The sequence below is a fragment of the Topomyia yanbarensis genome, chromosome 1, assembly GCF_030247195.1.
Source record: "Topomyia yanbarensis strain Yona2022 chromosome 1, ASM3024719v1, whole genome shotgun sequence".
NCBI classification, from domain to species: domain Eukaryota; kingdom Metazoa; phylum Arthropoda; class Insecta; order Diptera; family Culicidae; genus Topomyia; species Topomyia yanbarensis.
This window is the reverse complement of record NC_080670.1, coordinates 30,887,885-30,897,866: the sequence shown is the minus strand read 5'-3', so window position 1 is coordinate 30,897,866 and position 9,982 is coordinate 30,887,885. Positions and strand designations below refer to the sequence as shown.

Sequence of the window (9,982 nt, the reverse complement as noted above, 5' to 3'; positions counted from 1 at the left end):
AAAATAATTTAAAAAAAATGAAAACATGCAAGGAAATAAACAAATTCAAATATAAAGAAAATGCAATAACAAAAATAAAAAATGCAAAAGTAGTCCAAAACGCATTAAAATTTTACAAATATTATCCAAAAAATATGAAAACCCAAAACAAGAAAATCAAAAAATTCGAATACAAAATTTAAAAAAAATAAATGCAATCTCAGAAAATCAAACTTAACTTAACTTAAACAAACTAAAATAATAATGAAAATACAGAAAATAAAAAAACGCAACAATAAAAAAATGAATAAAAAATAAATTCTTAAAAATAACGCATAAAATAAATTCTTAAAAATTTTATTTGCTTTGAATGTTTTGTTATTATTTTCTTTTTCCTATTTTTCATTCTATTACGCAAAGTAGGAATAATAAGAAAATGAAAGAATAAGAAAAAGAAAATTGAAACAAATAAAGGAAAGAAAATATAACGAAAATAAAAAAGAGGAAAACAAAAAATAACAACAAAAAACAAAAGAAAAGAAAAACGAATATAAAAGAAATAAATTTAAAAATAATACAAAATAAAAATTTAAGAAAATAAAATAATTAAAGAAAAATATTGGTAATTCTAAGATGGAAAAATAAAAGAAGAATTAAAAAGTAAGAAAAACTATGATAGTGATAGTTTTATGTGGCATACAAAAATAAAGATCTGTAAAAATAGAAAATGTGAAACAACAAATTTATAAAAAACGTGAAATTAGAAATAATCAAACAGCAAATGACGCGATAAGAATACAAAATGGAAAAAATTAAGAAAATGAATTAACAAACGCGAAGAATAAAAATTGCAACTGATAATACAAAAAATACAATAAATTTAAAAAATACAAATTAAGAAGCAAAAAATTAAGTTCAAGAAATACAAAAACACAAAAAAATAAATATAAAATGCAAAGTATCTAAAACAAATTCGAAAAGAAACTAAAAACAATAAAAAAACAAAATAATATAAATAATTAAAAAAACACAAAAACGTACATTTGATGTGGTTTATTTGTTGCCTTTCTTAGTTTTTATGCTATTTTTCTCTATCGATTGTTTTATATTTTCTATTAGAAGGAATGCAAAAAAGGATAAAAATATACGAAAATAGAAGAATGAATATAAATAAGAAACAAACAAGTAAGATAGAAAAATAAAATAAAAACAAAAAGCATGAAAATTAAACAAAACAAAAAATTCTAAGGTGAAAGAATGATGAAAAAGGAAGAATAAAATAAATACAAAAATAAAAGAATGAGAAAATAATAGAAAAAATTAACAAAAGAAAAATACAAAAATATGAAAAAATAAGAAAAAAGATTAAATAAAAGAAAAATACAAAAAAGGAATCAAAATATAAAAAAATAAATAAAATGAATGTTTTGTTATATTTCCTTTTGATTCTATTTGATTTTTCGAATCAATTTATGATTTTTAATTATAAGTAGGGATGTCAAAAAATAATGGAAAGAAATCCAAATAAAATAAAAAATATGAAAATAAAAAAAGAATATAAAACTTAAAATAAATAGAAAAAATAAAGAGAAAAAGGAAAAATTAAATTAAAGATAAAAAGGAAAGAAATAGTAATAATGGAATACAAAAATAAAAAAAGGAATGAAAATGTAAAAAAGAAAATTTAAAAAAGTGAAAAAAATGCATAATATAGTAAAAATACAAACAAAAAAATCAACATATAAAAAACTAAAAAATTAAGAAAAATGAAAAATATAACAAATAAATAAAAAAATTAAAATTATTAAAATATCAAAAAACAGAAGATGCAATATAATCAGGTATGTACCGCTGGGAAAAAATCCATCTTCCCGCGTTATAATTTTTGGGTTTTAGCCGGGTTTTTTCCCAAATCATTTTAACACGACCGAACATAGGTTTTTTCGTTTTATCAATTATATGAGATTCATTTAAAGTTTTTAAAAATCTAGCATTTATATTCGGACGACCGAAAATGAAAGTCGCAAGGATGCTTTGCAAAAACCATTAAAAATATCTTAGATGTAAAAATCGAATATAAAAATCAAGCGTAAATCCGTATAACGTTACCTTCAAGAATTTTCAGATTTAAGCAAAACTTAATGACAATGACAATACATAAATGTTCAGTTACTAAAATATCAAAAAATTGCAAAAAACATAATCTTCCCATGAAAAAACCATTTTAACCGGGAAAAAAACCTTGTGTTTTTTCCTCGAAATTATAAAAACCCGATTTGGTACATCATTGAATATAATAGAATAAATAATATAAATAATGAAAAACAATTTAAAAAAAATTCATATGGTTTAATGTTGTGTTATTTTTAATTTTTTATTCTCTTTTGTTTATTTTTAGTTTTTTTATATGCAAAAAATGAAATAAAAGTTTTAAAAAAATAGTGAAAAGTAAAATAAACAGAGAAAAGCGAAATTGAGAATAACAAAACTAAAGAAGCTAAGCACTTTTGGTTCCTATGACTTTTCGGTGATGTTTAATGTAAAAATATTTATGAATTCTCAGGCCCCTCGGTTTCACCCGAATACAACCCCTTCAGCGAAATAACTTCAATCACCGGTAAGACTATTTCCATTAAAGTATTTGGAATCACGTATGAATAATTGATGTCGGAATTATGACGATGCCCGCCGGCGGCTCTATGCCCTGTCATCGTGGTAGGGGTTTCGGATTCGGCTTCACACTAGAAGCAAAAACAAGACCAACTTTTCTCCGGTCAACACTTGTTCTTTCTGTCTGCTCAATTTGTGCTTTATTAAACCCAACCGAGCTCAGTTGGTCCTGTTCACTAAGGCGAATTAAGAGTTATCCCATTAAAAACTATCAAACTCACACAACGGTAGCCTGCGAGCGATAGCAAAATACCGCCTGACCTTGGTCGTCGGTTAGCATAAGCTCCATATCGACGGTAACACCGGCAAAGGGGGCCGAAACTTCCGTCACCAGATTGTAGATAATCCGTTCGCCCACGCCTACCAGTGGACAGGACACTCCGTTCATCAGATCCTGGCAGGCGTCTTCCTGTTCCGCCGGTAGATTCCAAGGTATGCGAAAATTGCCGAGAAACATATCCAGTGAAGCCTTCAGTGTAGTCGTTGGCCGTTCGAGGATAAAGTCGATCTCACTATCGACCATGGACCCGATCGGGACAATACAGGGTTGTTGTGGTACCGTTGGTGGACAACCGACGACGCGAACTTCCACCGGTAGCGGACCGGTATGGAAGGTGCCTGCGAGGGGAACAAGTGTTACAGCACCAGTTGATCAGATTAGTGTACTGAGAACTGACATACAAGCAATGTTTTCAATGTGTGTTGGAAATAAAACTGTCGTTTTGAAATGCCACCAGCAAGTAGTAACTTGCCACTAGCCGGCGCTATGATCGGCCAGCAAACGCTATTGCGTGCAAACTTGAACACAATGGTGATTCATGCATGCGAACCTGTATGCGAGGGTAATTTACAACGAATTCCCATTTAAATGTTTACACCGGTTTAAAGTTTGATACTAACTTAAATCACAGAGAACAGACATATAAGCTAGAACAAACTTTCCCGAAAAACCTGTGTAAACATTTAAATGAAAATACGTTGAAAATCACCATCGTATACAGGTTTGCATGCGTGAGTCACCATTGTATCCAAGTTTGCATACAAGTCCCGTATAGCGATTGCTGGCCGATCGAAGCGCCGACCAGTGGCAAGTTGCTACTTTCTGTTGTCATTTTAAAGCGACAGTTTAATTTCTTACACAAGTTGAAAACTTTACTTGTATGTCAGTTCTCAGTGCTTATATGTCTGTTCCCTGTGCTTTTGGGTTACTTACATGGAGCGGGATTCAAAGCAAATGCCACCCCCGGTATTAGAGCTAACAGAAATAAAAATTTATACATTTCGGGGGATTTTCAACGACTGAAAGCAGTTCTGCAATATAATTCATCTTTATTGCAATCTTGCAGACCTTATCGGTGAGAGTTTTTAATGTAGGAAAGTGCCCTGATATTGTTGTTATCTACGAAATGTATTTCAGCTATGGAACAGCTGATTTTCTAATTGGAAAATTTTCTTGCACCTGTGAAACACTTGTTCTCCGCCATTTACAACCAATTTTAGTATAGTCGTTGTAGTCTATTGATTAGATAACACGTTTGTCCAATTGGCGAACCTCAACTCCGTCGGGCGGTGTTGACTTCAGTGTTTACCTCTTCACAAACCGAGTAACAAGTTTTGCCGGTGAAATGTTCAGTTTCTTCCTACTTGCTACCGCTCTGCCGGCAATTGCCTTCGGCCTAGCCGTGCGACCCTGTAAGACACCTCAATATCCTAATCTACCGTTCCGAATTATTAATCTTTCATCGTTCAAATGTCAGGTCCTAGCAACGCTCCTACTCCTGTGGAAGTCCGCGTCGTTGATTGCTACGTGGAACCGTGTGTGATTCCACTCGGCGGAATGGTCGATATGGATCTGGACTTCATATCAGATCGCAGCAGCGCCACGGTGATAGCGTCCCTTGATATTTATCTCGGAAATTTCCGGGTGCCGTATGAGCTGCCAAAGGATCAACAAGACGCTTGTAATTTCTTCTACGGCCGCGGCTGTCCGATTCTGCTGGGTGAAAAGATCAACTATCATCTTAGTACTCCGGCTTCAGCTCCGTTCGCAAATGTGACCGTTGATCTGGAACTACAGCTGACCGGCGATGATGGCGAACCACTGTTCTGTTTCCGTTCGTCCGCCCGTATCATACCGGCCAACCAGAGACTTAGCAACTGAATAAAGTAGTTTGGGCGAGATAAGCTCGCTGGACTACAGTTATCTAATCTAGTGATTTGAAAGATTTGGAATCCTATAAAATTTCACAACCGTAGCTTTAAGTCGCAGTTGAATGTTTCACTTCACCAAACATGAGATCAATACTGAGTGTACTAGTCATTTTTGTGGCTACGACTGTCTCCGTAGAAGTCCATCGCTGTAAGTTATCCTAGCCCCGATCGAACCTACCCGATCATCTACCATCCACTCCGTTCAAGGTGGCGAGGGCTTCCCACATCCACTTCAGGTCACCATCCCGGGTTGTAACGTGATGCCATGTGAGGTTCCGAACCTGACGGACATCTCGTTTGGAGTTCGGTTCGCTCCACCCTTCCCAACCAGCATGCTGGCTGTGAACGTGACGGCTACGCTCGGTGAGTTCAACCTACCATACGAAACACCGGAACATCTGCGCGATGGTTGTGCCAACATTGATGCCAGCTGTCCCCTAGCTAGCGGTCAGCAGGTTATTCTGACGGGAACGGCCCCGGTTGAGGCACCGCTAACCCGAGTTACCGTGCGGATGCGATTCGAGATTGGTGGTGATGGTGGACAGAGTGCCGTCTGCTTTGCGGCCGACGTGAGGTTGATCTAGGATCAGCGAGGTTCCTGGGCGAAAATAAAGAATGACATTTCGGTCGTTGTTTTGGTTTACAGATTGTAAGATAGCTTGATTATTTCCACATCTCAATCCAACATTTAACTGGTAACATCATTTATTTTTTCCGTTGAATTTGCAAAATTGGCAAACTCATTGCGGTCTAGACCATCTCTGAATTGTTTTTCGTAATGATTGGCTTAGTGCTAATGATTGCTACCCAGTCACAATCCAGTCAAACTAACTGGAATTTCAGTCGGAATTCTGAGTGGCTTATGTAAGAATTCCAACTTACATAAAACAACCGGTTTGTTTTCACATGGTATGGCTTCTAGCTTATTCTTATTCTAATTCAATCCGAAATATTTGCCGAAACGTTTTCTTTCTAAGTATATTAGCCGTATGAAACTTAAATAATCTTTAGCAGGAGCCTTTTGCACACTATCACCATCTGTTGCTAATTAATTGAAACTCGATTAAATTACGCCATATCCGCCATCCAAAAACGCATCTTAAAATGAAAGTCTGTTAAACGAATTGTTAAACGCCGTTCAACGATGAAACGTCATTAGATGATTTTGAAACTTCCTTTTCGTAGGATCCACCGATTGTAATTTAGTTTAACCGGTTGAACCGGAATGCAGTTTTCAGCTATTGATTAACAGGTGGAGCTAGTGTGCGATTTCTTCGAGCCGACTTTGACCTGATATCAATGGTAAATGAACACATTCAGAATACTGTTTAGCCAACGACACGACTAGACACTTGCATTCCGAAACTGTATCTCAAATCTGACTACCCCTCAGTGACTCAGGTAACTGGAAACGTCAAATTTGATGTTTGCTTAAAATATTCATGAAACTAGCAGCTCTGACGAATCTGTTGCTATATTTTTTTTTCTAATAACAGTAGCCCATGGTTACAATATTGTGACTATAAATAAACTGGTTGGAATCTTCAATTCTTTAAAATTAAATTTATGATTATTGGTGAACAAATAAGCTTCCCGGCGCCGAATTTGCTCATTCCAGAGGTCAATTAGCTTGGGTGCGGAGAGAAAATGGTATCAGCTAACGAGAATCAACTGCGCTACGATGGCCGAGTGGTGGTCGTTACCGGTGCCGGTGCTGGTCTAGGTCGCGAATATGCCTTGCTGTTCGGTTCCCGCGGTGCAAAGGTTGTGGTGAATGATTTGGGTGGCAATTTTCACGGTCAGGGCAAATCGAATGCAGCCGATAATGTGGTACAGGAAATCCGAGCGGCTGGCGGAACCGCGGTTCCAGATTACAACTCCGTAGTGGATGGGGATAAAATTATTCAGACTGCAATGGAAGCATTTGGCCGTGTTGATGTTTTGATTAACAATGCTGGAATTTTGCGAGACAAGAGTCTTGCTCGCATTTCCGATGAGGACTGGAATCTTATTCATGATGTGCACTTGAAAGGTAGTTTCCTAACGACGCGAGCTGCCTGGGCGATCATGAAAAAACAGAACTATGGTCGAATAATTATGACATCCAGCAACTCCGGTGTCTATGGAAATTTCGGCCAAGCCAATTATAGTGCCGCCAAACTAGGATTGGTCGGGTTAGCCAACACAGTCGCAATCGAGGGAGCTAAAAATAACATTCAATGCAATGTAATCGTTCCAACGGCTGCGTCAAGGATGACCGAGGGAATACTTCCAGAGGTTTTGTTCAATGAGCTTAGTGAGTTTCATTGAATTTAAAACTGGCGAAGTAAATTCATTTTTTCTTTGATTTTCAGAACCTAAATTGATTGCTCCGGTCGTTGCTTATCTGTGTCATCAATCCTGTCAGAATACGGGGGCAATAATTGAAAGTGCAGCTGGTTGGGCCACATAGGTCCATTTTGTTAGGGGAAAAGGATCAATTCTCCGTACATCAATCGATGATGATGTTACACCAGAGTATGTTAAGAGTGTTTGGAATAAAGTCACTGACATGTCGGATGCGAAACATCTTAATGCCATCAGTGAAGCCAGCATATCTTTAGTAGACGTACTGGAAAAGTTACGCGAGGGAAAGCATGCCGAAAATTCCGTTACAGAAACATTTAAGTTTAACTTTAAAGTTGTTATAGCGCATTGCGCACATAATAAGTGCGACTAAAAGTGCAGAAACGTAAATAAAACTGCGCTTTTACATTGAATTGTCTTGGTGTCTATTACGCACTTATGTATTATCCAACTGTGCAAACGTGAGAATATTTAGGTCAAAGAGAACCCATTTTTCGCTCCCGATAGTTTACTTTAGTCGCTGCTTGCTTCATCCGTTTCCTCCTCTTCCTCGGCGGATTCACTTGCCGACGCTTCTGATTCAGGTTCCGAGTCGGATTTTTCAGATTTCTGTTGAATAAAAATAATCAAATAAAACATTTCGAGCACAGTTACACTACACTGATGAAAAAAGGCTTAAGAATTTCTTAAGTCAGGACTTATGAACCTGCACAATATTGATTCCATTAGACGATTTCATAAGTATGGCTAATGGAATTTGTTTGCGGGTTTTATGTTTATCTTAACATTGTTATTGTGAAAATTTCATTTCAGCATAGTGAAAATGAAAAACAAAAAACTATTGTTGGAAACGGACTTATTCTGGCACTCTGTTTCAAGTTGGTGGAATCAATGTAACTATTGTTATCTACATTTTTTATACTTTTTGCTTCATAAAATTTTGTTTATTTTGCAGAAAATAAATATTGACATAACAGAAGCATAACTGGTACTTAGGCGATTGTGAGCTCCTTTGGAAATATCAGGTTTCTTCAAACTCACCCAGCAAAATAACTCAATGTAAGCTTAGCTAACAATATTTTGTTCTTAGAAAAAAAAAACAAATATAAGTAGTATTTATTTCTTTTTACGATCCAAATGCATATAGTACACCTATGAACATCAATGAAATTCCTATATAAAATTCATAAAGCATTTCAATGATTTACGTGGGTATATCGTATAAACCTCTTAAGAATGTCTTAAAAATTTCATAAGTACCACCATCCGCCGCCACCATCGCCTCCTGCTTCCTTGTAGGCTTTCAATGCTTCTGCATACTCCTCCTTTGCCTTGGCTGCTTTCTGTTCCCATTCATGCTTGTCCTTCAAATCCTTCCACATCTCACCACCCTTTTTGGCAATTTCGGTGACGGAGATTCCCGGATTGTCCTTCTTTATCTTCTCCCGACTTGCGTTCAACCACATCATCCGAGTCGTCATCGGAGGTAGATTCCACATTTGAATCAAACTCGTCCGCCACATCCGATTCTGCCTGGTTCGGGTTGAAGTCCTCATCGGTCGATTCTTCCGAATCATCATCGTCATCGTCATCATCTCGCTCCTTTGCTTCGGCCTTTACCCTCGCCAGATAGGCATCCGGTTCAGCCTCATTATCCGAATCGGCAAAGTCCTCCTTGTAGTTGCTTTTGCCATCCTTTCCAGTGTTCTTCACGTGCAATTTCTTGGACGAGATGAAATCGAACAGTTTCCCGTACTCTTCCTTCTCGATACTGCTGAACGTGTAGATGTTGCCTGCTTTTAGCTCGATTTCAAAATCAAAACTTCGAGTGGAGCCACCACTGCGAGCAAAGTTTACCGATGTGATTTCCTCGAAACGAATGTGAACCGGTGGCTTGTGGACGTAGATGAATCCTCGTTCCAGTGGGTAGAGATAACCTGCAGCTGCCTTGAAAGAACATCCAATTGCAGGAGTTCCCGAATGACTGAAAACGAGGCAAAATATATTTAAATTAAATTAGCCCGACTTAAGCCGTTAGAGATTGGGATTCAAATAAAGCAAAGCTCACCCGATAAAAGTTCCCAGTCCGGTCAGCTTTCGGTTTATGATGACTTTCATAATCTTTCCGAGTACTTCGTACACCGGTCCAGCGAGCTCTTTAGTAAGTTTATCCTCATACTTTTCCTTCAATTCCTCCTCGGTGAAGGGTAATTCGATGTTTGTTTCCTCGTCCATCTGGAACAGCGTCACCAGAAAGTGGTGTCAGGCAATGTATCTCTCGGAATATAGCAATTGCGTCACCGGCGTCACCAGACGCAGAAATTACGGAAGCCTGTCTCATCACCTGCTCCTGGAATGCTTCGACAAGGTCAATTTCAGCCGATTCCGCTGTTGGAATGTGGAACCGCATTTCCATCAAATTCACCGGAGCTTCATCGTTCCGGTGAAATTCAACTGTAACTTCGTTCTTTCCGGCATTACACTGGGAAACATGATTCAGCGGGATTTCAAAGCTTGTCTTTCCTTCCACATCGAACGAAAGAACGCTACCTGTAAACATAAAATGGTTGCTATACAGCAACAGAAAATAAAATAAACAAAAAGTGTTGCTGAAAAAAATATTTTTTGGTCGTATCGAGGGGCGACTCAATGAACTGGTAACTGGCGGTAAATTACTCGCACACTTTCTCTTCAAAAGATTTCATGAAGTTTCAGGTCGTGTCGTTGGTTTAGCTATCCTCAATCGAAGACTGCATGTCAAGAAGACTGCCAACTC

General features: G+C 37.2%; 4 protein-coding genes and 1 pseudogene across 4 annotated transcripts; 3 read left to right on the top strand and 2 right to left on the bottom strand.

Annotated features, from left to right (window-relative positions):
* Positions 1–2,753: 2,753 nt before the first annotated feature.
* On the bottom strand, positions 2,754–4,001 carry LOC131677248 (uncharacterized). Its single transcript, XM_058956970.1, has 2 exons — positions 3,863–4,001; positions 2,754–3,267 (listed from the first exon to the last, which is right to left on the bottom strand). The coding sequence occupies exons 1-2, from the start codon at positions 3,927–3,929 to the stop codon at positions 2,867–2,869; spliced, it is 468 nt and encodes a 155-aa protein (XP_058812953.1). The 5' UTR covers positions 3,930–4,001; the 3' UTR covers positions 2,754–2,866.
* Positions 4,002–4,122: 121 nt separating this feature from the next.
* LOC131677247 (NPC intracellular cholesterol transporter 2-like) lies at positions 4,123–4,848 on the top strand. The gene is made up of 2 exons (XM_058956969.1): positions 4,123–4,341; positions 4,407–4,848. The coding sequence occupies exons 1-2, from the start codon at positions 4,275–4,277 to the stop codon at positions 4,808–4,810; spliced, it is 471 nt and encodes a 156-aa protein (XP_058812952.1). The 5' UTR covers positions 4,123–4,274; the 3' UTR covers positions 4,811–4,848.
* A 43-nt stretch (positions 4,849–4,891) lies between these two features.
* Positions 4,892–5,505, top strand: LOC131677259 (uncharacterized). The gene is made up of 2 exons (XM_058956981.1): positions 4,892–5,008; positions 5,068–5,505. Exons 1-2 carry the CDS (start codon positions 4,942–4,944, stop codon positions 5,442–5,444), a joined length of 444 nt encoding a protein of 147 aa, XP_058812964.1. The 5' UTR covers positions 4,892–4,941; the 3' UTR covers positions 5,445–5,505.
* Positions 5,506–6,434: 929 nt separating this feature from the next.
* On the top strand, positions 6,435–7,426 carry LOC131677244 (peroxisomal multifunctional enzyme type 2-like). The gene is made up of 2 exons (XM_058956966.1): positions 6,435–7,156; positions 7,215–7,426. Exons 1-2 carry the CDS (start codon positions 6,508–6,510, stop codon positions 7,310–7,312), a joined length of 747 nt encoding a protein of 248 aa, XP_058812949.1. The 5' UTR covers positions 6,435–6,507; the 3' UTR covers positions 7,313–7,426.
* A 1,030-nt stretch (positions 7,427–8,456) lies between these two features.
* On the bottom strand, positions 8,457–9,927 carry LOC131694707 (FACT complex subunit Ssrp1-like; annotated as a pseudogene).
* Positions 9,928–9,982: the final 55 nt, after the last annotated feature.